The sequence below is a fragment of the Falco biarmicus genome, chromosome 12 (assembly GCF_023638135.1).
Source record: "Falco biarmicus isolate bFalBia1 chromosome 12, bFalBia1.pri, whole genome shotgun sequence".
In the NCBI taxonomy this organism is placed as follows: Eukaryota; Metazoa; Chordata; class Aves; order Falconiformes; family Falconidae; genus Falco; species Falco biarmicus.
The window spans coordinates 22959857-22987033 of NC_079299.1; the positions used below are offsets into that span (position 1 = coordinate 22959857).

Genomic DNA, 27177 nt, shown 5'->3' on the forward strand with positions numbered 1-27177 from the left:
TTTGTGGCTTGTGGTGATCCTACCCCAACAACTGAGATTCATTAAGTCAATTGAAGTTGTGCTTTTATTTTCAAAGTAAAGAAATACTATCTTCGCCTTTTCAGAATATCATGTTAAAGGTTTCAGGAGGCTTATATGTCTCAAGAGAATCAGAGGTCCCACAGACTGTTTATGGGCTCTGTCAGGAGAACTCAAGAGATTACAAGTGATCCTCCATGTTCTCTCCAAAGTACACTTGTCTGTGCTGTTCCCAGCAAGTTGGAATCTGCTTACAGAGCTGCCATTAGGTTAATACAAGGTCATGTCTGGTTGCTGGCTGAATGCCTACCAGTGAATTTATTCTTCTCATAAAGCTCCTAGGCATAAGGGAGGGCAGGTTAGTGATGTTACCAGATGGCAAGTTAGCGATGGTACCGACTGGGCCATTAAGTGGCTGAGACAAGAACATGCTACATCCCTGAAAGCCTGAAAAATCTGTATGGCTACTAGGAGATCTCCTCTTAGGTTGATACTCTTGTCTTCTCTTGGTCCTGTACCAAAATAACCAGAGAAACAAAAGATAACTGATTTTTCCCAAGAAAACACTTAGAGTCCTAAAAAGGGGGTGGTCTGTAAGGGTCTTCACATCACTATTGTGTATGATAAACTGGACCTGACAGCTCCTAACAGGAGAGTCACGTGCATTGCCAAGGAGTCCTAGTAGCCCAGGGAAAGCCTGGAAGGAAGCGCAAAAGATACAGGTTATCCCTAGCCTTAAAGAGCTATCTGGAAAGCCACCAGATGCACATCATCCTTTCTGCAGGGACAGTGGTGTGGAAATACTGGATGTCATGTCATATACAGCCTATTGCAAGCAACAGTCATCTTGTCATTGGTTCAGTCAGCACAGAATCCGGGTCAGGACCCAAACCGCTTCCTACACACAAGCAGTCTGTTGACTTAATGGAATATATCTGTCAAATAGAAGATGACTAAATGTGAGGTAGGACTATTTAAGATACTTGCAGATATTATCAGAGTGATTAAGTTTCATATGAAATTTTGCTTAAAAGTCAGTGAGAAGATGTGGCACACAGGGAGGTGCCAGAACAGCACAAATTGTTTAGCCCGGTGAGGAGATCTTGAACGATGAAGGTAAGTGATGGACAGCATTTTTTGAGATGACATTTATCTCTTAGAAACATACATAAGCACAGAAGAATGAGGAAGGCTACTATTTTCCACATAAGGGAACAAGAAAAGGATGTTTGAATGTCCTCTGAGAGGAAAAGCTAGTGCAGGAATCAAGGTTTAGGCTTTGGAAATTCCTGGTTCTGTAGGATCACTATCAGGCAAGAAATGCCCTTTCCAGGCATCGGTGTGTGGTTTGATGCAGTGCTTGGGTGGCATGGAAGGGGATACATCAGACTTAGCAAACAAGAAAACAGATAGTTTGAACATCCATAATTTTTCAAGTACCAAATATGTAACTTCCCTAATTTGTCACAATTGGCTGCAGAAATAATAATTTACAGGAAAATGAGGAGAACTCATGACTAATAAAAACTGGCATAACTTCCCTGCAGTCGCATTAGTTATACTGAAATGATCTTTTATGTTGCTAATGATTCTGTTTGTGCAAAGGCACAGTTTTTCCCCCCTTCCCTGCAGATGAAGTGTTTTTCTCATTAAAATTTAGCTCACAGATGTCTACATGAGTTGCTTTTACCTCTTTGACTGCAACGTGCAAACTCATCAGATAATATTAAGATGGACCAGAAATAAATAAATAGGGAAGACAACACTTTTTTTCCAGTATCCAAATCTCAGTTATGCAAGGAAACAAGAATAGGATACATTCTAGTGTTTGTATTTGAGATATTTTTTTTTTTTTTCAGAAAAACATATCTGGGAGAGGAAGATTTTTTGTAGCACAGCACAGCCAAAGTAAAGGGCACACTTTTTTGAATTTGCTTTATAGATCAGTCTCCGCATCCTACCTTTCACAGTGAATCAGCGTGCTAAGGTGAGCTGAATACAGAGCTAATGTTACACAGCTTTTCTTCAGCACCTTTTAACACCTGTTTTATCTGTTAATGCTCTTAGTGCCAGTTCCATGATTTGACTTTGGGTTATTTTCATCTTACTGAAATGTCAGGAATGATAAGCTATATATAAGTAAAATCCCAGAAATATCACACCACAGTACTGTGCTAGGATAGTCAATAACTATCAAACATTTTTCACTCCCTTTTTATATTTGGTTTAATTTCTTTTTACATCTTATAGATAGGTAGCTGAACATTTTTCAGCTAAGCAGACATTCCCGCACTATTACAATTAGAGAAAAAAAAATCTGTTTTCTTCCAGCCCAGCCTCAACCTTAGAGCTTCATGCTTGGAGACTGGGACATACAGTGATATTGCAAGATTTTTTACAGCAAGCAAGGCCAAGTTGACTCAGTCTTTGGATGGGAAACCTTCACCAAAGTTAGCCTGCTGAAGAAAGCCGTGCTGAGGATGAAGGTACTTCTGCAACATGCGATCTGGCTCCACTGTGCGTGAGGACCAGTGTCTGCACAGAGCATTCCTCACAGGGAGAGGAGGAAAACCACGGAAGAACATTCAAGTACTCTCAATGCAAACAAGGACGGTTACAGCAACCATCACTACATCTCCCCATCGCTAGCTGGGAGGGATGGTGAGCGAAAGCAAACCTTTATCCACCTCAACAGATGTTGCTAGGGTAAAGATGAACAGCTTGTGGATTTGTCTGGGTTTTACGAGCAAGAACTCTGTGGTGAGGAGGGTACTCACATGGATAGCTGCTGGGGAGAACCTCTCGGCAGAGGTGGGGCTGAGACGTAGGCAAAGAGTGCTTGCTACATATGGAATACATTGAAAACAGGATGATTTGGTGAAGGAGAAAATGAATTGATGATGGAGCAACATGACATGGTTATGCTGGAAGAAGTTTGATGAAGAATGCATACAGATACTAGCCAGCAGCAGCAATGCTGTCTGCTATTTTCTTCAGTAATTTTCCAAGTACTGGGAAGGCAGGAGAAAAGAAGCCTGTGAGGTTTCATTGTGGTTGTTTCCATCTGACATTGCTTTTATTACCTGGCCACACTGACTGCTGAGCTACCACTGATCGATCACCTCACCCGGAACGTGAGGGAATGCCGCACCCCAGACGGTAATGCGTAAACACTGTCTTCATATTTATAAGTGCAAAAAATCACAAATGGAGTCAAGAGAGTCAATAGTCAGTCTAGCTAAATCAACAACTGGTTAGTTTTATCAGTTATATTAAATGGACAGAAATCAATGTTCTTCAAATCTACTCTATTTATAAAAGAACATAAATGCCTTTAGGTGTTTTGATTTATCAGACAATTTATAGAACATTTTGTTAAAAGAAGAAGATATTAATCTTCTGTTTCCTCCTCAGACAAGATTTAGCAATATTTTACAATCCGTGTATAGGAAGAGAGATAAAGGCATGTTCTGAGAAAGCAAATGCCATCAATAAAATATAAAATAATTTATTCAAGATAACAAGTCTGCCCTCCCCTCAAGAATTTCTGAAAAAAGCCCATATATTTTCATCTTACTGATCTCAGAATTTCCTACTTTTGCATTTTCCTTTTGGTATTTCAGATCCCCACCTCTAGATTTTACAAAAGATGGACATTATTTCTTCCTAGGAATGTCATACTAGACCTCTAAACATTTCATAACGCCAAAAATACTGCATTTTTTAAGTGCTAGTAAAAAGCAGTGACTGGAAGCTGAATCTGCAAAAGGGGGAAAGGGCCACCATGCTCAGCTTTGCAGGCTCTGGTTGCTTGCCTGGTGCAAGGCAGGTTGTGGCTTTAAGCTTCGCTCCTAGATTACATGTGGCAAAAGCTGGTGAACAAATGAGGCTCTTAAAGTAGCCAACAGAACAAGACAAGGGCCATATCTCAACCCCCTTTTGATTTTTTTAATGCCTTACTCCAGGCTGCAAAAGATTGGAATTTCGTGGTATTCACCACCGTATCCTTCCCTTAACTGTGCAAGACCTTTCAAAAATTAAGCAGTGTCACTGTGAAAAGCAGAGAGTTTTCTGATCTGTTCCCCCTTTTCCCCCACGGAGAGTGTAGGAGAGACTGATTCACTTTTCTTCATCCAAAGGTGCTCAGATCCACATTCCTTGCCTAGGAACGTAATCCCCAAGGCTATTAGTCATGTGGGGATGCTCTACTGTCCTTACAGCAAACAAACAGTGTGGCCAGAGACAATGAGAAGCTCCCTACATGAGTGGTGAGACACCCGTCGGAAGGTGGGGAACCCTCCTTGCCCAACAGCAGCATTGATAAAGCAGGACTATTGCACATCTAATTAGTTTTTTTTAGAGAACCCCATTTATCTCGGATTTCATCTGGCAACTTGATCAGCTACACCACCACAACTTGATCAGCTACACCACCACAACTTGGAAAAGTCTGCTAAAGTGCAAGAAATCCCAGAGTTTTCCATGGGTCACATACTCCTCAACGCCTGCACACTAAGCCTGACACTCCTAGAAAATTTTGGACTTCCTGGCCACACCATGCCCTTTTGGATGCACATATGCCATAGGTCTGGTGCTGGCAGGCAAACTGTGCACAAATGTATTGGGGGTAACAACAGACTAAAACAACACTTGCATGCAAAGTGGGGCTTACTGCTGCTCACTACACTGCCAGTTGTTTCTGTCCAGGGTATGCCAGACGGAAATACAGAAGTGCTGCATAAAGCGTCAAAACATCAAGCTGTGCAGGATTCAAACTATGTAGTAAACCCAACCACAAGGTGAGACAGTCATTTCCCTCTCTCTCTCCTGCTTCCCTCCGTGGCTTTATTATTCTGCACTGCGCAAAGCAGCTTTAGCAAAAGAGGGGGAAGGCAGGTCCTTCCAGACTGGTCCTTGGTGGGAAAACTTTCTGTTAGTTGATTAATAAGGTTCAGAGGAAACTGCGGTGTTTACCTGTACAGAATTAATATTTCTGTACTTCCTACATGTAAGAACATTTGCATGCAATGTTATTTACAAGTTTCTGAGCAACTTCTAATTCAGAAAACCATACCAATAAAAAACGTACGGGAAGGACCTCGAGGTAGCTTTTCACTAGAAATATGGTCAATGGGGGAACAGATGGCTCTTGGTCACTGGCTTACATTCCCTGACCTCAACTTTACTATACGAACTTGTTTACTTACTGATGATATTACCAGAGGCTAAAACAGAATGTGCTAAAGACTGACTGTCCTCCCTCTGCCCAGGTCAGGACTAAGACCCAGTGGTAGAGCAGGGAAGGGATAAACAAGAAATGAAAGCAAAGTCCAAAAGCCACCTTTGGAAAACCATATCCATACACAGCATACATCAGGGGCATCAACTGGATACAGACCTACCATGCAACCTCACTCCTGACAGGAGAGCTCTGTCAGACCTCCAAAAAGAAGAATAATATTTGGCATGGGGAAAGGATAGTGGTATTTCTTCCATACAAAGGAGGAGAACAGGGGCACGCATGTATGTCCCCTTCAGCAGGTATGCCATGAGATGGTCCTTTTAGATGGTGATGCATCTTTTCTTGCAGAGAGTTTTCACAGACTAGGCTGTTTTGAAAGAGAAGTAGTATCTGCCTGTCTTCTCCCTGCTCCCTCTAACCGGGGCAGCCAGGAATGGTGAACCTTAATTTGGAAAAATACTACCTGAGGGCACAGAAGGAGGCCTGAGTCAGAGGAAAGGAAAATAGTTAAGTGGATTAAATGAGATGAGCTCATGAAATGTCTTCATAAACAGAAATGACAGGCTATCTTGGGAAAATAAATTTTCCCTAAGCATACCTGACAGCAGAAGCTGACTGATCAAATTGGAGCAAATGTTTAGTGAAACGGACAATGACAAAAAGCCAAGTAAGGCTCTCCTCTGGACTCAGCAAAACAAACCAAGTAAGGGAAAACACACAGGCCGTACTAAGGAAAAATCCACATTCATGTGTGCAACAGCCCAAACTGTCATCCCAGCTACTTGCAGAGGAGCTTGAGTGCAGTGAGAACAAGACACCAGCTTCGGAGAGCCATGACAAAAGCATGGGCTTTACCTTCCTGGCACCAAGCTCCTCATTCCTCATGTTCCAGATGTGAAACCCATTCTGGTCAGACTACAAATGTATCAAGTTTTATAAACACTAAAAAAAAAAGCAATCAAACCTCTACTGCTGTTCAACATTGCACATTTTGAGAATGATCTTTGGGCTGGCTGTCCACACACAAGCGGAAATGTTCACATCTTTTTTATGTGCAGAAGCTTCCTGCTATTTCTGCACAATATTCTTCCTAAACAACAGTCACTCGACTTCCAAAAGTCACTTTTTCATCACTGGCTTTTGTTTTGTCAAGCTCAATAATCAAGAAAATGGATGTCAGGGTTTACACATGTTTCTGAGACCCTCCCAACACAGAACAAAATCTTGATGGAAACAGGAATCCTACATGATTTTCTCTCAACAAGCCACAACCAGCTCAACCACTCGACGTCACAACCAATTCAAACTATTCAGAGTACAAACTGATTTCTCCAGGTTACCATGACTTTTTAGTTAGCATTTATACAGTATCAGTTCCTATTTGAAATAATAAATGTCAGCTTTTAGAGCCTACAGAGGATTACCAAAGCAGAAACCTTAATACTTTGCAAATCAGACTGTTTAGAAAAGCCAATGGATTATTAATATCCTGAACAAAATTTTTGGATCCCAATACATTAAAACTTTGCCTGATATCCTTGCTTTACAAATGAATGCTGCTTAAAACCAGGAGATCCAGATAAGATTACTTAACACACCTTGACCAACAAACTATCTGGGTACCCCCAGAACTTTATGGACCACTTATCTCCTTGTAAAGGCAGTTCAAGCACAGCAAGATTAAGCACACCACCACACATTAAGTTCAAGCACACCTCTATCCCAGTCTTTTCACACCTTAAAAAAAAAAAAAAAAAAAAAAAAAAAGAAAGAAAGAAAATAAAAAGCACCAAATCATGATAACAAGACTCTAAATAGCTCAAAGTCAATCACAGAGGGACTTCCAGGCAGAGCCATCAGGGAAGAAAGCTGTGAGGCTGCTGACAGAAGACTCCCATGCAAATCAAGAGGTACAGACCCAGTGTGCCATGCTGCCTTGATTCCTACCTGTGCTGCTGTTTACAGCCCAAAATAGGAGCCACAGCACAGACTGGGCTTGGAAGAGCTTGGGCTGGGGAGGCAAAATGGTCATTTACTGTTACCACTTTCAGCCTGCTGGGTTGTAAATGTTAAGTTATGCCACGGATCCTGCTTCAGGATTTTACACTGAATGGCTTATCCTGTCTCACATAGGAAGTCTGCAGCAAAGCTAGAACTGGACCTGGAGATCCAGATTTCACCTTTCCTTTCCTAATCATAGCTCCAAGTCTTCCCTGATACAGGGAAAATGGGAGTCTGTTTAATTCCAAGTGTAGGTGTGAATTTTACGGTTTGCAGGTATGTCTTTATCTGATGACTTCAAAGGTTTCCATTAATAAAAAAAAATAATTGAAGAAGCTTCCTCAGAGTTTCTCCTTAACAGACCTTAGACTGCAATTGTAGGTGTTTTCATTGGAGAAATAAATAGTGGGATTTTTGCTAAGGAAATAATGAGCTTCATGTTGATAAATAATTTTCTGGCAAATGTCTGTCAACACACATTTTAAACAAGAAAACAATCATTTTTTGGATAAATCTACAGCTTCTATGTTCAGAGTCTTCTGTGGGAAGTCTTCCCCTCTGGGTAAACTGAACTTTTATATTGAAAAGGAGGGAGCATGGGCTGTAAAAGTGCTTTCATCTATGTGCACAATAGTTCAACTTCCTCTCTTAAAAAAATAAAAATTAAAAAAACCTCAACACCACCACCACCACCACCACCACAACCCAAGAAGAGAGGATTATTTCTCTCTCCCTTTTCCTTCATCATGATCTTTCTTACACCTTGCCGCAGGCTATCCTGTCATTTTCAGATTTTTGATTCCCTCATGAAAGAGACACACTAAGTATAATCTTTCTCACAGATGTTACCGAAAACACCAGGGAGTCAGGCTTGTGCCTATCTAACCATGCGATGTATTTATATTCTGTCTACATAAGTATGTCTGAGAATTAACAATAACAACATTTTTCAAGTTTTCCAATGAAAAGCTGTCTCCAAGTACAGGGATGACTGTGCCATAAAATTAAGCCACACAACCTACCACAGGCTATGAACCAACCAAGAATTTAGGTGTAAGATTGAAGAGTTACAATGGATTTAGTACAAGAAGTCGTATGCTAAAATATATGGGTATATCCAAGTGCTACGTGGAGGTTTTGCTCTACACGCCTTGCCAAGTAAGAGTCTACATTGCTTTAAGTCAAATGTTAAAGTGCCAACAACCAGGTTGACCAGGGGAGCTGAAGACAAGCAGAGCCTACACCATAGCTTTCCAACACGAGTGGGAACTATGACATGAAGTAAAATCCCCAAACTAGCAGCAACTATTGCAAATAGATAGAAAAAAATCAATGAAAATTGGTCAAACCTGATCAAAAGCATTGATTTATAGATGTAACAAAAGAACGCTGTCCTTTTGGAAGGTCAGTCAGTATTTCTTTTCACTCTTTTGAGCCTCTCTGGTTATTTATATATAGCATATACATAGAAATAGGTGCACCTATTTTGTCTAATTAAGCTTAATCCAGTCTTACCTGGCAAGTCCATATTGATGTGATAATGAATCCATCATCCCTGAAGACGTTGAAGATTTCAATGATCCCCCGTGAATAACCAAACACAGAGATACTAGCATCTGATACAGCCAAGTTAAATGTGAGGTAGTCGGTGGGCTGCAGAACATGTCTTTGTTTATACAGGACAAAAATCACAATACTGTTTCCAAACCAAGACAGCCAGCCTGGAAAAAAATTAAATAATTTAATCCATTAAATCAAAAAGCACATAAAGCAAGAAGTAGTTTGGTGTGTAAATGTGTGATGTCTCTTCCAAAATTACCCTTTTGTTCAATTAGAAACGTATTCAACCAGAGTATCCACTGGAAAGCCTATGCACAAAGCCTTTTTAAGTAGCTGGGTACATTTCAGAAGCAGGAACAAGTGAATAACTCCGGCAGTAAAACAGAACAAACACAAAGAGCTGCTGCTGCATCTACTGAAGATCCACGGTTTAAAGGCCTAGAGAGTTTTTTTTTTTTCCTAAGTGGACAGATGAAATTCTTGAAATGCAACACCTGGGAAAAAAAGGAAAGAGGAAAGAGTGGTAGAGTATAGCAGAGACTAGAAACAATCTGCCGAAAGCTGCAGCTGTTTAGGTATGTTGTATAGAATAATGGATATGGGAAGTTCACACACATAGCTGGAGAGCTGCTTTACCAGTCCTCTCCCGAGACGTGCAGATAATACGATTACATTTCTTCTCTCAGAGCAGTCTAAGATCTCCTTGCGGCAAAGCCTGTCCCAGGTGGGAACATTTTTCAGTAATACACCTGATAATCTGTATGAAGAGAACATTCAGAACAGACCTTTCAGAAGCTTTCAAGGCTTTAAAATTTATTTTTAGACAATTGTGTCCTCTCTTAACTCTCCAGGAACAGAAATGCCTGACTCTAATTACATGAGGAAAACACAAGGGAGATGAGTGTAAATCTGGTGAAAACCAGCCGCTTACTCAGCTGGAGAGACCTAGAGTTTCCAAAAGTGCACGGCTATTGCTTCACCCATCAGTGCAAGACCCTGGTAGGTTGCATCCCGCTTTTTGGAATGACATAGACATAGAAACAAATGAGTTTTAACAAAATGTTTACTCATAAGTGTTGGGCTCAGTATTGAAAATGGGGCTTAGTCAGTGTGTGGGATGGCTTCAGGGTGGCTGCTGCAGTAGGGCAGCACAGCAGGTTGGGCAGCACCTGGCTCCATGTTGGTGGCTTCCGTTTGCACCCCCAAACCAGCTCTGCCACTGCCGAAATAGGTGACCTCTCTTCACCTTGGCAATGTGGAGCCAAACACCACCTCTTTTGCATACCTGAAGCCTAGGGCAGGTTTAGGAGCCCAGCAGCTGATAGTTTTGTTCCCCACAGTTGGTGCCAGGGTACAACATTTACTACCAGGCAAGGGAGAAAAGAGTTGATCCACAGCTCTCTGTTGTAGTGGTGCATCTCATCCTCTCCCCTGGGCCGCTCTTCAAGTGACTTAACCTAAACCACTCGTTTGTGACATCTATCCAGGCACAAGCAGTAGATTTTCCCAGGCAAGGGTGCTGTATGTCGACACAGTAAGAGGTGAATACGTGCACTGAAGAGGGACATGACACGATGGTGTTGCACAGCACCTGTGGATATTCAAAGGAGTTCACGAGATGAAAGGCGGCTGATAAGTTTAATGTTGTAGCAAGAGGAACAGCTGTCTTCCTTCGGGAAGCGTCAACAACCCCATATGTCTGGAACCCAGCACTTCACTGCTGGGCTGCCTTGGCTAGAAAGGGAGGGGAGGAAATTGCCTCTGAACCTCCAGGCCATCTGGGAGCATCACAAGCTGAAACACCAATGAGCAAAGTGCTTGTTCTCCAAACAGAGAGGCTGGGTACTTACCGCCTGGTGAGGTGCTCTGGGTAGTCTGGAGTGGGAGGGGAGGTGGCTGATGGGGCAGTCCCTGTATGCCATGATGAACTGCGTTTTCTGTGGAGCAATTTCCTTTAAATAACTTTTCTCTGCAAAACTGCCAAGCTGCTGCTGCTCTGGCTTGCTTAGCAAATACACATGGTTTACTAAAGAGCTTTTGAACCAGGAAGAGCTGACACGTTGGCATATGGTATTAACCAGAAATAGTCACTGGTGCAAAGATACACTAAGATACATACATATATTTTAGATATATCTCGTTATAAGGATAAGATCAATAATAATAAATACATCTTATTCTGGCCACTAGGTGACAATGTTTCTTAATCAAGTCTCGTTCCCAACAGCTGCACGCAGTTTAAGTCAGGAATTGTTTCTGGCTTTTGTCTGAGTCTAGGTATTATACATAAACAGGCACAACAGGGCACTGGAGGAGCAGGGCTTTGGGAATGCATCAGGACAGTCTGCAGTGCAAGCCTAGTAGTTGTTTGCGTACGTCAGTTCTATCTTCTGTAAGGTAAGATAGTTTTCAAGATAGAAGGCACAGAAATATTTTCCCTGTCACTATGAAGTGCTAAAATGGCAGAGAAAATAAAATGGCACCTCTTTTGTAAATAGCAAAGATTTGCCAATACAGTGTAGCGGATAGGAGGGCTACCCCCGAGGTGTCGGACTCGCACTTTCTGGGAATGTACAGGGCAAATTCCTCACCTAGCCTGGAGGAAAAGGGAGTTTTCAGTTAAAGTATCTTAAGGAAAAAAAATTGAGCAAAACATGTAAAATAACAATACGCATTTTAGATGGAGATGACAGAGACACAGTATTTGTGATCATTTTTTAGACCTACATTCACACACCGAGGGTGCGGATGAGGGGAGCACTGAGGGACATAAGGTGACAGAGTGGGTACGACTTCCGCATGTAGGCCCATTCCGTTTAACCAAAGCAAGCGGAGAACCTGTGCTGGCATATCCAGCCCCTAAAATGTCTGATCTGTCTGGGTAGTAGACCGTATTAATACTGTGATAAAAAACCTGGAGGAACACAATTCTCAGTAAATCATGGAGCAACAAACCAGGGTCACATAAAAGTGCTATCAGCTGGAGCAGTGACTATGGGACACCAGATCTCTGCGCCACACCATCAGACTGATGTGCTGGTCTGCCATTGCTGACTATATTGACTGAATATTTTTTAAAAAACAAAACCACGATACAAAAAACTACCAAAAAGCAAACCACGCCAACCAAAAGAACACCTCAAACCAAACAACCTCCCTGCCTGCCTTCCCCCAGAGCCTGACAGCACAAGGACGAAGGCTGAAGCTGCAAGGCGAGGAAGCACAGCAGTAGCTCTGACGCTCAGCCAGGGCAGGGATCTCCTCAGCTGCAGTGTGCGCCTCAGATCACAGGTGGATCAAGAGCCCACAAAGAAACCTCTGAACTTCGAGGTGCTGTAAGACCTTGGTGTCACCAGGTGGCATCTCAGTAACACAGAAAAACAACCGAGAGAACTAGTTTCATATTTTGCAAGCTGCCAGCAATATTCACTCATAAGAGCACATGGGGGAAAACCCAACCCAACCAACCCAAAATCCAGCCCCAGCACCTTAAGGTAATCCTGGTGAGGAAGGCCAGGTTCCAAGTGAGATGAAAACGTGGCTGAAAGAGGGAAAAATAGCAAACTGGAAGAAACTGAGTACTTTCACCCGACATAAGGTTCAGAGAGGAATCACCACATTTCCTCCCCTAAGCTGTAAGGCTGTCTGATATGGGCTGCTTGTCAACAAGAGATGCTGGCCCTTTTGAAGTGGCAAAATACACAGATAACATCCAGTTACTGAAGTTCATTAACACAGGGCAGGACTGAGAGCAGGTGCTGTGAGACTGGCAGTATCAGAGTAGTACAGGTTAAATGACTATGGATAAATGCTAAATACTGAACAGCTAAGAGTCACCTTTACCCCCTCAGATACCCACAGGAAAGTACTTGGTACCACGTTTGCAGACATTGGGGGGTCGGAGGAATAGGATGGACAGCAATATTAAAAATGTTGTGTTGCCCTTATATTATTCACTAATAAGCCATCCCCTGTAGTAATACCCCCTAATAGAGCATTTTAATCCACAGTTGCTAAAGTGCTCCACAAAGGAGGCTGGTGGTGTTATCCATGATTTCTGGGGGAGGCACAGGAAGGCTGCCAAGCAAGCTGGTGGTGGTCAGGGACCGAAACCCTGTTGACAAAGTCCTGCATCAGCGTGCTGCCTGCCAGCCTGTGCACAGTAAGCACCAAAAAGCAGCCAGCCAGAGTGACTCAGGATATTGAAAATCTCTCTGCTGAAAACAGATTGTTTAACTCTTGGACTAGCTAAAAGGGAGCACAACAATTTTACACAGATTTCTGCCAAATCACTCAAGCCTGAGCACCCAGATATACTCTGTTTTTCTCTCATGTACCTGAGATTGCCTTTGAACAAGCAGTAAACACCTGAGGCTGCAGGCAGTTTCATTGTTAACATTCAATTTATGTTTTTGCAGAGTTAAATTTGGTATGAGGGAATTGATAGCTCCGAGCTGATCATCCACATTTCCAATAGATGACTGCATCTGTGCCCAGCTAAGATAGCTTATTATGCTTTATACCTAAACTTGTTCTTATGAGACATTGTTGCATGGCTTTTACTTGTAAAATCTGACAAGAATGAATTAGAAAAATGGGTGTTACACCTCACCCATCTGCAGTTTAAAATATACATGGAACCTTAAGTAGACGAATTGAAGAAATGAGAGCAAAAGTTGAAGGCAGTGTCGTAAGACAAGCTACGCTTTTCCCTGAGCAAAATAACCTTATCTCCAAGACAGAAATTGGACTGAGCATCTAGATATAGAGCAGGCATGAATGAAGTCAATTACTGATTCAGCTACCTATACAAAAGCATAAATGCCTATCTGAAGAGGTTTGCTGTAAAAGGTTTTCAGACCTGAAAACTTCATTTAAAACATTATTAAAACCTAGAGAATTTGGAAAGCTGTCATTAACTATTGCAACTGTGAAGTGACCCTGCTTTGTTTTTAGTCTTTGCTGCTAATTATGCATACACAATACCATATCCAGGGCACATTGCCAGTTTTGGCATGAAGGAGAAGAGTCATCATGTTTTAGACTTGACAACGTGTGGAGAGATTATTTGTTCATAAATGCGATCATTTTGCGGATGAATGTTTTGTGAATAGCTTACTTCCTTTCCCACCTTCTCAGATTTATTTGTCAAACAGTGTCCCAAAATTACACTCATTCTGTCACTTGTCAAATAAGTGTACTATTACCATTCAGAAATGTGTGCCACTTAAAGGCATGTTTGGGTTTTGTGGTCTGTTCCAGTTTTCTGATGGGATTGGTAATGCTCTCAGCATGCCTTTCTGATTTAAACACTCACACAAAGTCAGAATTTGTTCTCTAGCAAATATTCTCTCCTACTGACTTAAGATTTCCGTTTCTGCTAAGCATTCACTCTAACAGCCCCAGTTAACTGTGAAACTAGGGAAAATGAGGACAGAACAGATTTGGTAGAAATGCAGAAAAGAACAATTTACTTAAGAATTCAAAGGAATAATCATGAAGAAAAAAATGCTTTATTCTGCTCCCCCCCGAGTCTGTTTGACTGAGCTAGCAGCTGTGGACAGTACTTTTAAACTGCACCTAATAATTTAAACTATACAAGGACTATCCACAGTACTATACCACTTAAGGCACAGGCAAAAAGGGGTCAGATGTCATGCTAGCAACAGGACAAGCTCCCACCTGTCTGTCAAAGACAGTTCTGAGCTCCTGCAAGGAAGGATGGAAACAGTGCTGCCTTCAGAAAGGGGATGCTGACGCAGCTGACCTAACGAAAGGTAACACAGTGGCTGCTATCACTGCAGATAGTCCCTCCAAGCATGCTACGGTGGCTCACTGCTATGGGATTGGCACTGCATTTTGCCCCCACTTTGCCTGTCCCCTGGCCAAAGCATTAGCAAGGAAAATGATGGAATGGTGACTCGGACGCCAAGCAGCAGTGCAGTGATCTCAAAATCCCTCAGCATCTGCAAAATGCATTCATGCACTTTGATGCTAGCATGCAATACCTATTCCAGTGCAGGCTTTGAGCTCAGCTTCCAGGCAGTGTGCAGAGCACCCCTCTGTCTGGATCTGATACAGCCTGGCTGATGTATGATGTACAACACACGCATTAGTGTCCTGTCTGTCACGTATGACATCTGCAACCTGTGACAAGAGAATTTCCAGAAGGGGACATGCAAAGAGGACTCATCTCAGCAAAAAGTGTTAGATCGTGGTTCTTTGATATTTATGTCAAGATGTGGGACTGTGGGAAAGCTTAGCCAAAGATCGTTTTTTTGGACTTTATCTTGCAAAGAGGAAGATATTCAGAGGAAGCCCATCTTCCGGGTAAGTGCTAACACCAATCACATACATTCCTTTGATGTTGGAAATGTATGTCAGCATTCACAAAAAGCTTCACGGGTATACTTAGATTCGAAAGAGAAGACAACATGTAGCAATCACAAAGTGTAATCACTGCAGCTGTTTTCCAAGGCTTCAAAAAACCAAAAGCATGAAATACAAACATCTTTGGGTCTTTCTGTAAGGAAGTATCCACAGACTTCCGCAAATGCAGATTGTCTTTCCAAACCCCTAAAGAAAGGCAGGTACAGGAAGGTAATGCATGGACTGGCCTTTGTCCTCTGCTGCCAGAAGGGCAAGAGGGTGTCTGCATAACAGAATACTTTGTTCTGCTGCATCACTGCTCCCCAGATAGGTTTATGTACACCAATAACTTGGTCTAAGAGCTATAAATTGTTATGGTTGCTGCTTGCAGAAGTGCAGTAACCAACTTCTGAGGAGAAAAAGACATGAGGACTTTTCTGATTTATGTATTACTAACAATTTTTTTCAGAAGTTCTTATTGCATAAAGGTATACCTACCTCATTACATTTTAATCAGATCCACGCTACACAACTTGGAGTAATGCTATTGCTGGTTATATATACTTTGCAAGAAATGCAACTTAAGTTTTGAATCTGGAGCTAAGCTTCAAGAATAGCAGCTATGACATAGCAAGGACTTGTAAGCTTGACAGAAAGATCTGGAGCAATCAAAAACCAACGGATGTGCAACCAAAAAGTTCAAGCACCTAAGTACTTGAAGAAAGTATTTGCTAGAAGATGTGGTGTCACCATTAAGAAGAAGCAGAGGAAAACACCTCTGTTGGTCAATTGATGGAAGAAGTTTGAACTGCCAGCGTGATACAAAGGCAACACTAGGGGGATCAGTAGAGGTGGGAAAGTGTAAATATTAATGTGAATGGCAACGACAAGATCTTGCTGGGATGCTGTATTCAGTCTTGGCTATAAGTTTAAAAAAAAATAAAAAAATGGCCAGGCTAAAAAAAACAGTGTAAAAGGCTGCTAGGATGATATGCTGGAATGACAAGGGAAAGGATATTATGATAGGAGATGATTAAATTCAAATTAAAAAAAAAACAACAAACAAACCAAAACCAACCAAACATCCCCCTGCCACACACTTGCTTAGTATAGGAGTACAAAGGTACAAACATACCACAGGGTATGATTGCTCCTTCAGGAACACAGACTGGACATAGGATGTTAACAGCAGGGAAATAAATAAATAAATAAATAAATTAAAAGCAGTGACAAAAAATATATAAAGTTAGTATGATCACTGTAGCTAAGAACTTGGGGAAAGGCTGCTAAGCAACAGAGAAACACAATCGGGAACAGGCCATCAACTGGAGGAGCAGTAGAAACACCAAAAAAACCCTGGACAGTTATATGAGCAAGCATGATAGCTTCGTAAATGAGATTACATATTGTCACAGCAGGGGGCTGGCCTAGCTGACCTAACGTGTTCTTTTGTAGTCTTAAGTGCAACTTCATTAGCTGATGGTGCAGCCATTTCCCAGCCCCTCATAAAGGGACAGGCAGATGTGAACAGACTGGGGATAAATTGAAACAATTCTGATTTACCTTATGGGCACTCTTCTAAAAGTCTTCTAAGATAGAAGCCACACATTTTACTGCTAGAATCCCTCTTTTCATTCTAAACACAACTTTTTCCTCCCTGGTTTCTATAGGTAAGAAAAGAAAGTCTCGTGTAAACATATTGAAATACTTAGCATTTTACATTGTAACTTCTACAGATCTTTCTCAAGCATAAGCTGAGGGCTACTAAGCTACTTGAAATACATAATAAGCTTAGAAAAAGAAAAAAATCTGTTTAGAGCAATCATTTAAAACAGAAACGTTTTTGTATATGCTGTTTATAAGAACAGATTTAATAAAAGTTACGTTTTCTTGCATTTTCCTGTGAGGTTTTATGGTTGGAAATTTTGATTACCTAACAAACCTGCACTCTTGGAAGTTCCATAAAGTTTCCTTGTATCCTGCAATGAGCCTGCCACAAATAGACAATATTTGAACAAACAAACCGAAAGCGCTCTGAAATCGAAGTGAATTCATATTGGGTGCCATTTTCAAATCCTTATTATACACTGAAAATAGCTGTCTTGCAGCAGAACCAAAATAAACACATGGTACTGTGACTGCTAACGCAAGACAATGTTCTATTGCTTAGATCTTTCATAGGTCCTGTTTGAAGAAGTTTATTTCTATTGCATCAAATGTTTAAAGCAAGAGCAGTACAAAGAGTTAAAAAAAAATGTTTAAAACTACAGAACTGTATTTTCTGTCTCTGCAGGAGGTAATTGTAGGACGCCAACTGACTGCCAGCAGCCAAAACGCTGGAAATCACAGAACATTCATTTAGTGCTACCAGAACACAAGAAGATACAGAAGTATTATGTACTTCTGATAAGGTACTTTTTTCTCTTCTCACATATTAAGTATAGTGAACATTAGTTAAAAGTTTACAGGCTTGACTATTTTTTTTTCCTCGAGATGCCTGCATTGATTATTAATCTCTTTTTAACAAATGAAAGCTGTACCTCTGATCTTGTAATAGCTGCAGAAAAAAGTTGTGTTTTCTAACATCCTGTTCCATTAGGGTTGAAATCCAAACGCATCACTTCGAACTTCATACCAAACTCTACTTAGGAGTGTCCTTTCACATCCCAGCTGAATACATACCTAAAGCCAGTAGGTAGAAACCTATGATAGTCTCTCCTTGCTCTGTTACAGCTGCCTCCCTGCTCAGAAAACTGATGTTGTTGTTCCTCCAAGGTGCCTGTGAAGAAGACTGACCAGGCATTTTCAGCGGAGCTTATGACTCAGAAATTGCACTTCCCTCAGTGTGTCCCAGAAAAATAAAATGGTTCCAGCCTTTTCCTCAGTTTCTGCTCCCTGTATTCAAGGGAGCTCTTCAACAAGACTAATGATCTAAAGAAGGAAATCTCAAGGGACAGGAGCTTTGCAGCCCTCTGACCTGTTCTTCTTCAGTAATCCTATCTATTAATACAGCCTGTGAATCTGCAGCCAGCACAAGACGGCAGATTTCCTCATATCCTTCTTACTGCTACCTGCACAAACCTTTAATGAAGAGTGTGTATCTCTCAATCAGACAAATTCCTTTAAAATAGGGTGATACCACATAACCTACAGGCTCACAGGCATACCCACAAACATAATTTTAATTTAAATGAAACTGAGGAAAAATCTCATACAGCTCTAAAAAAACCAACCACGCATCAAAAACCCCCCAAACCCCTCAACAAACAAAAAAAGGCAGAGTAAAAAGCAACAGGGAGGTGTCACCACCTGAGAATGTGATGTTAACACAGCAGAAGAAATCAGCTATGAAGTTACTTTACTAGCAGGATAGTTGCTAATTTTAAAAGAAATGAAGATAAATTTATTTTCAACCTCTACTGGAAATTATCTTCCTCTGAATCATATTTTTAGACTGCTAAGTACCCTCCAGCCTAGTACACTTCAAGTATAGTTGGATTTTCCCACACTGTTGAAAAATGTGATCTTGTCTTGTTGAAGCAACACGTTACACGTGGTTTAAGTAAGTCAGGCTGGAGCGTTTTTAGCCTTTACTGAGGTATTGATGATTGTATTTCAGGTATGGCTCCTCCTACCAATCAGGTTGTAGGCATAATTAAGAAATCTGAGTCTGAATGCATTCATCTGAAGCAGCAAAGGTTTCCTGGTGCGCAACACACTCTTACTGCACCGAAATGCTGGTGCAGAGAGGGGTCTCCCTGCCCTGCCCGGCTGGTCCCTTCCCACCCTGGGCAGCAAACCAGCCCCGCTGCTGGTACCCGGGCCGAAGCAAGCAAAGAACCTCACTGGGAACCTCCACTGTCCACGGGTGGGTTTTGTCCCTCCCAAGGCAGATTGATTGCTCCTGTCAAGCTTTTCCTGAGTTTGTTATGACAGTCTTACTGTGAGAGAGGGGAATAAAGGTAATGTGACGAGAATAAAAGGGGAGGAGGAGTCCTTCACAGTAAGAATGGAGGAGAAGCCACATTGTGGTGAAAGATAGAAGCCTCCTACCTTCCTGCTGATGGTGAGGACAGTGACCCACACACTTGCTTTCCTGAAGTCTCTTGCTAGGCTTAACTTGGCCCCAGCCATCTCGCTCTTGTACCAGTCGCTGGAATGCTGTGCTTTCTCCAACTTACAGTCTGCAGCATGGGTTTGGCAGTTCCTGCAGATCCTATTTAAGCAGCCAAGTGGCCTGATTTTCCCAACTGCTAGCCACAGCCCACCTGCTGATTTTTTGGAGAGACTTTTCCTAAGTCTGTCTATAGGCAGCTGGAATTTAACCCTGACAAGCCTCCTAAAACACCTTGCTTAGCAGACTGTGACAGAGTGACCTGGGACTTACCGGCTTGGTAATTAAAAAGGGCCCTAGCAGCGCTCTCCAGGCCAAAGTCCTTCACTGCTGTGCTCCTGCAACAGTCCCAGGCTGCCCCCAATATTCCCACCACCACCTTGGCTTTGAGCATCGCTTGGCCATGTGCACACCCCTCACAAGGCTGTCTGGCATGCCCGGCACACGCAGCCTTTCCTCTGCCATGGTGCTGCTCTCTGAGGTTGCCATTTAAGCATCCTGCAGTCCCCAGCAAAGCCCTGGACACGCTCCAGTTTTCACAGAGGATACGCACACAATCACAGCTTTTCAGCATTGAGCTACATCAGCTGCTCCTAGCTGGTTACCTGCCCATCTGTCAGTGGGTCGCTGTTCAGCGGGAGGGTTGGGATGGAGGAGTGCCTGAAAGCAGTGCTCAGGGACAGTCATAGGTGTTCAAGAAGGCCCACAACAAAGCCCAGCAATATCACCTGCTCTTCAGGACAAGGAACTTGGGTCGAAGAAGAGGTCCTCAGCTGAGAGCCCATCACAAAGCCTCTGTCCTTGGACGTTCATATCTTCATTGGAGTGTATTTCATCAACTACAAAGAGAAAGATGTGGAAAAGGGTGACACTTTACATTGGGCAAAAACCACTGACCTGATTCAAGCTCCCTTTACTTGTGGAAAACAAATCAGTCACCCAGCAGCCTGCTTGCAGGACAAGTCCAGGGCCTCTGGGCAAAATCCCTCAGCCTTGTGACAGGGAAGATAACAGCTCCTTGACAAGTTTTCTCCTGCGATGAGGCACATCTTACCTCCTGCTGTCACTCCTGCTGTGCAGCCAGGACCTGGTACCCTGGAACTGGGTGTTGGTGTCCCCCTGGCAGGAAGCCATGCTCACAGCAAGCATAGGGCGTGCTGATCTGCGTGCCACAGGCAGCGCTGAGGTGGCCGAACATACTTGCTGACCACTTCCCTTCATGCACAAGCAGTTTTTCCGTGGTGTTTGGCACAGGCCTGGACTTTCAAGTCTGAGTTCAGCATCTGTTGTCACACATATGCCAGTGCCCATGACTTTGATTAACTAGGGACAGGGACAACCAGCAGGGAGTATTTTTCATGCAAGCCGTTCAAGGAAACGGTACGATTTACAGGCATGTGGCCTCTTTAGGTGTAAGAACTTTAAAAGGTAATAAAGTAACAATGATCATTATTTCCTGCTTGCTACAATAAAAGGAAAATCATACTATTTGCCTTGATATCCTGAACCTGAATTTTGACTTCCCAGCTGTGAGTTTCATTTGGCTTCATATAAATACTGCAGCTCCATGGACACTTCAATGAAACTTTCCATTTCAATGAGAAAGTCTTCTGCCAGACCTTGCACCTTGCAATAATAATGAGATCAAAAAAACAACCCAAAAGTCACAACAAAAATACTTTTGATACAAAGAGAAATTGGGGTGAACTGTTTTCCATGTTCAAGCATCACTTTTGATAATTCCCCCCCCATCACTGGTCTTCACACACTACACCAAGTGACTGATATCTTGGCCGGCTTGCGTTTTCTCCTTACTCCCTCCAATGGCATCCTTCAACAAAGGACAGAGGCTTTGCCGACCCTTGTGTTTTTTTTCATCTGTCTGCAGGTTGCTGTACCTCCAAACGAGAGGAAGGCTCTCCCTCTGCAGATTAGAGCCGCCTCGTTTCGTGCACTGTGGTGGTGACCAGTTCACTGGCCTCACAGAGATTACCCCTGGGCACCTCTGCTTGGAAAGATTAGAGCAGTACACACGGCGGGGAGTTCTATAAAAAGGAGAAAACTAGACCAGTGTGGTGGTACGGAGAAATTACTGTGTTGAACACAGCTATGGCTGTGGGAAGGCATGTGGAAAAACCTGATGTGGACCTGAAAGGACCCCAAAGGGCTCCTTTCCGCAGCAGGTAGGAGCTACAGGCCGGCTCCGCAGCAGAGGCAGAAGCAATGCAAGCGCGCCTTGGGAGAGTGGTGCCATGGCCCCCGCTGTGGGCTCCCGCTGCCCCCCAAACCTCACACGCGTGTGCTCCCCCCACTGTGACCTGCCTGCCAGGCGTGGCAGGGGGTGGGAAAAATCAGGGGCCGTTGCTGGAGGGAGGCTGCAAGCCCCCAGCCATGGCGGCCGAGGCGGCCCGGGAGGCGCCAGCCCTGCCCCGCCGGCACCTCAGCCCTCCCGCCAGCCCGCACAGGCCGTCGGGGAGGGGGCTGCACAGCCCCTCGAGCAGAGCGCCCTGCGCACCACCCTGCCAGCTGAAACTAATGGCCTCACCCATGCCAGTAAAAGCAGAATGTGGATTGTAAGACCAGCAAGCCACGTTTTCAAGTCTAACAGAAGCTGAAACTTCTACGCTACATATACAAGAATGTAAGAAATTAATACTCATGGCTGCGCTTGAGGGTTTAACGCAGCTGTTACTGGAAGGTTAAAGAAGGAAGGAACCCTCTAAAACCATCAATACCTCAGGGTACCCGATTAAGGCAAGTGATGAAATGACGGGTTACGGCACAAGAGGCTGATAGAGGCCACTTTATGGACGCTCCAAGCCCACCAATGGCCTCCGAGGCAGCAGGCAAAGCCAATTTAGAGCGGATATAAGCCAGCAGGTAGCTCCTATTTGGGCTGCTAAAAACGTGCTACAGCCTTTTAATCCCTGTCTACCTCTCTAAACGCTTTCAAGTGACATAACATACCAGCATAAGAAGGCAAGCATCACAGCAGCATTAGCTGGCCTGAGATACTCACCCTAGTTACGTTAGAGTTCGAGCTACTGACTGTTTCCACTACATCCTACTTGAAAAGCCCTAGGAATTAAAACTTGTGTGTGACAGAAAACACATGACGTATGTTCCTAACAAACACCTGTTTTCCTCGAGGAGCACTGAGAACGTCGCGGTTGCCAAAGGAATTGTGTTGTCAGAATGCCAGCGTAAATCCTCACAGCACTATTTTTGCATGATACCTGTTACACATGGATTAAAGAAAGGGACAAGAGAGCAAGGAGGCAGAAGGAAAAATATGCAGAAAGGATGGGTTAAAGTAAACCATAAGCAGATAGAAATTGCCTCTGTGGAATAAAAATACAGTTTTGTCTCTGGAAGGCATAAAATTTTGTGAAATTTTACAGAAATAATCAGGGGGGTTTCAGGGAAAATCCAATGGTATATTAGTAGGAAAATCTCTACTATTTTTTTTAAAAAAGAAATTATTTTCCTTTCTACTTCACATTTTTTGTTAGACTATAAAGTGAAAAAAAGCTGCCAATATCCAACAAGACATCACTTCGTCTTGCAAAGAATAATCATGCAGTGATCAGTTATGCCTATGGATTTCACTGAGGCAGTCAGAAAATGCATTTCACATCAGTAACAGATGATTTTTCCAAAATCTGATCACGTATTCGTTCACTGCTTCCAAGAAAATACACTTGTTGAAATTATGTGCACAGGATCTTTTCTAGCATCTGCTGAACTGAAAGGAGAAACACCTATAAACAGGTCGAGTCAGTAGTGCTTCAAGTGTGGCAACAGATGAATGGGAATGACTGTGCTAGCTGCATGCCAGTTAGGGAGCTTACCTGTAAGAAAGCTGACCTGAATCTGCTCTTCCATTGCCAAGGTTCAACTGATGGTAACATACGCACCTCCAACTTTGTAGCAGAAAAACATGCCTGAAAGATTTAAATTGAAAAGTGATCATAATGTGAAACAGGCTTGCCATTCATGTTTCAAAACATGCCTCTTTAACCCTATGCTGTCCCCTTGCTGTGATATTTCAGCATGAAAACAAATGTGCTCGCTGCATTCTCCGGTTGAATATCCAAACCACATTTCAGCTCCTGTGTTAAGTTAGTTGCCAAATTCAGTTATGAAAATTATTAGATCGTATAATTAATATATTGTAAAATCCATGTTTCTGCCATGATTTTAATGGAGTTTAGCCTACTCTGCTTCATAATTTACTCTTAGTGTCATTAATCCTGAAAGCTAACATTTCTCTGAGGAATTGTGTTCTGTAGCTTGCGACAGATCTAGAAAATTACCTGTCAGAAAAAATGCTTGGTTAGTGCTTATTACTGCAGTATACAGTTCAAAATTAACAATTTCGCAGGGAATGCTGTGTTTAGATTGATGTTAATATGAAAACAAACTATCTTGCAGCTTCAAATATACGCTACTTTCATACTGAAAGATGATTTGGGAGAAGGGAAGAGTGCCTTGTGCGGATTAGGTGGCTGAGGCTTTCTATTATTTAAACTCCATGCTCTGAGCTGAACTTGTGCTGAGTAGGTTAGGCGATGCTAAAGAGAACTAAACCCCTCTGGGCAGCTGAATTTGGTGATGAGAGATCACAATGAAGAGCGCAAAGTCCTGCTTCTGGGACAACAGAAAGAGTTTACTAAGGAAAAGAGGGACAAGAAACTCTCAGCAACTACTGAGAAAGGGTGGAAATGTGGCTGGAAGGCAGGAGCTTTTTCGTGGCACGCCAGAGTTCAAGATTTGAGCACTTTTATTTCCAAACTGAACACTTTTGTATTGAAAAAAATGTTACTGTAGTTCTTGCTCTAGCAAAACTTGGCTTTTTGGCTTTAAAAGCCTTCCAGTCATCCTCGGTGAGCTCATTATAGTACAGATTTCGACTAACCTACTTCAAAGCAGTGGCTGACTTCGGTGTTCTGTCACTGGGGCACTTCTACCATCTGTGTTGCAGCAGCACTTCTGTGCCCCGGCTGAGTCGGAATCCAGTCTCATTTTCTCCAAATACGGGCTTGCATATCACATGCCTGCAATCTCTTGCAGAATTTATGGACATTGCAAATATTGTGAGCCATGAAAACTGATCCCTACAAACAAGATCAAAACCCGAGCTACCCTTCACACTCAGATATATTCAGTACAGGGCATGCTTGCTTGTTGCTAATTGTAAATGACATTTCATTACAGATTATTGTGAACAAATGTCTTTCTTTCATTTTTTTTTTGATGATGTGAAATTTTTTCCTTAGGTGTTGGTTCAAAAAGGCAAAACGTACTTACCAAACTCTGAAGTACGCTGTAAGAGGCAGGTGCACCAAATGAACTGTCACTTCGACTCATGTGAGGAAATCACTCTGCAGAAAAGGCAGAAGAAAACCCCCAGCATTTCATGCATCAGCAAGACTTTAACATCAGGGCAATCTTAAAGTTGCGTTCTAGGGAATAAGCAAGCTACTGCAAATTAGGCAAATTAGGAATTATACAGGAAAAAAAAAAAAGGCAAACAAAGCATATAAAAATGTATTTAATTTATGGCAAAAGAAAAGAAATAAAGAATACTAACATGGGAAAAAGTCTCAATAATTCAATAAAACACACACTTCCTAGCATCTACCCTTCTCCCTTCCACTGCTCATGAAAGTCTTTGGGCTGTTGTCTTCAGTCAGGAGGAGGGAATGGTTACAGGTAGTCATCAGTTTTCCTAGGTTTTTGCTGGGAGGGAGTCTGATGGTGGTGCTAGAGGTTTCTCCCTTTTCTTTGCTGGGAGGAGCATGATGTTGAAGCTGCTGCTTTCTTCCTTCTCTTTCTAAGGTCCGTCTTGGGGCTATTTTTGCACATTTTCTGTGCTTTACACCTTGCTCTTTTTATTTGGTCTGCAACTCCACATTATGTCTGAATGTCCTATATAAAAAAATGTCTTAAATACGTTGTATAGTTCTTATCTATTTTCTCTGCTACCTGTCAGCTGGTTTTGCTGTGCTCCCAGGCTTACATTAACTGTTTGCTGCTGAACTGCCATCCTGTGCCCTCTCCTCTTATCCCACCGTGTCTGCATTCCTCTCACCTTTGCCATGGGCAAGCCCCCCACTGCCAGGCCAGGTCCACGTTCTCCTACATTGCAACATTAACATGGTGTCATAAAGATTTTGTTCTACACAGAATAACTACTTGCTGCTTCTGGCTGTACAAAAATTGTGGTTATATGCCATGATTATTAAAAAGTGAAATAAATAAAACAGGAAATAGTCACCTGATAATAATAATAAAAAAATAGCTGTCACAGCTAAACCAGCTCAAACAAAGTTCCAGGCAGGAATCTGAAAGGGACGATGAGGGCACAGAGGCAGATGTCTGTGCCTGTGGCAGCACTTCAGCCCGTACCTCCCCCCATCACCACTGCCCATCCCACTCTCTCTTCCCAAACCTTTTGTGTATAGGGAAAGGCTGATTCTCCTTGCAGTCCCTTCTATAAGGATTTCATGGAGATGAAGTGCTCATGTATTTTCTTTCCCATCCAAAACCAAGGATTTGTACAAAACCAGAAGTAGAGTCTCTCACTTTGGTGTTTTTTTTTTTTGAAGCTGACTGCTTTTCACCATCATTTCCTAAAGAAAAAGCATGCATGCCATTACTCTGTCAGCCTGCTCCTCCCTGGCAATTTTTAAGCTATGTGCCAGTCCCAACCGCCTGCAACAGAGAAGTAGTTTCAGACACATGGATTACATTTCAGGAAAAGCTTCCTCAGCCTTTAATAATACCAAGTGAGAGTTACTAACATGCTTTCCTAACCTCTTGTGTTAAAAGGATGTTATGAAAGGGCAATAGTGGTATCTGTCTGTGTCCCCACTGCAAGGCTGGGATTATCAGTTTTACATAAGACAGAGATACCGTCACCTCAGCAGTCTGCAGGCTGCCACGGTGGTACAAAAAGAGGCTATAGGTGCCAGCCTTTCTCATGGTAAACACGGATGCAAGACGTATCTAGAGACAAAAATATCACTATTTTTTTTTATTTTTAAAACTTTCAAGCATTTCACATTTCTAAGTTGATAACTTTACAAAACGACACTGACACTGCAACTTTAAATCAAAAGGCTGACAGCAATGGAGAGGTAATAGGTATCAGTAGCTTCCACTGAAGAACGGGGCTACAAATGACTTTCCATGTCACTGAATGCAGCACCCCTACACAAGAAAAAAGACTCGGCACAACACAAGCCCTACAAAAGAGAAAACATCACCCCTTCTTTACCTGGAAAGTTTTAAACCACCAGCACTGTTTGCAGGGACTCTGCTCTGACAGCACCTTAGGGAAAGGATGGAAGCAGATAACCTCAGAGAAGAAACAGGAACAAACAACTCCAGCAGGGATTTCAGTGTGGCTTGCCTGAAAAATATAGCCTCTCTGACCTTGCAAATGAACGGCAAAGTTCTTCAGCACTTCAAAAGGCGCAGTATCAGCTTTTCAGGGTTGTTTGCTTGGTGTATAAGTAAATGAGCTGCTTGTTTGGGCAAGAGCACATGCTACCAAGTGAGGTCAGAAGAGGTGAGAAGTTACTCACATCAAAACTGTGCAGCTTGACAACATGGCCAAGGAGTCAGGTACTGCACCACGCTGACTGCTTTCGCTCATAATCCTTTGAGCAGGTCAGCCAGGGCTGTATCTGCTGAGGGGAAAACAGAGACCATCACTGTTCATGGACACACAAAAAGTGAGCTTTCAAAACACTGTCAGCAAGTCCTCAGGTCACTTAACCAATGCAAACTGGAAAAATAAAGCCTAAAATTTAAATAGCACTTTTTACCATTAGGGTGCCAAGGCTTTCCACAAAGGACATTTTAT

The 27177-nt window shown here is 42.6% G+C and overlaps 1 protein-coding gene across 1 annotated transcript in view; it reads right to left on the reverse strand.

The window, feature by feature from the left end:
- LOC130157772 (opsin-5-like) overlaps window positions 1-18174 on the reverse strand; it is a 31715-nt gene extending 13541 nt beyond the window's left edge. Inside the window, exons 1-2 of the mRNA XM_056357706.1 lie at window positions 17873-18174; window positions 8777-8982 (exon numbers count right to left, since the gene is read on the reverse strand). Of these exons, the coding sequence (XP_056213681.1) occupies window positions 8777-8982; window positions 17873-17993 (327 nt within the window). The 5' untranslated portion in view covers window positions 17994-18174. The remainder of the gene's footprint in view (window positions 1-8776; window positions 8983-17872) is intronic.
- Window positions 18175-27177: the final 9003 nt, after the last annotated feature.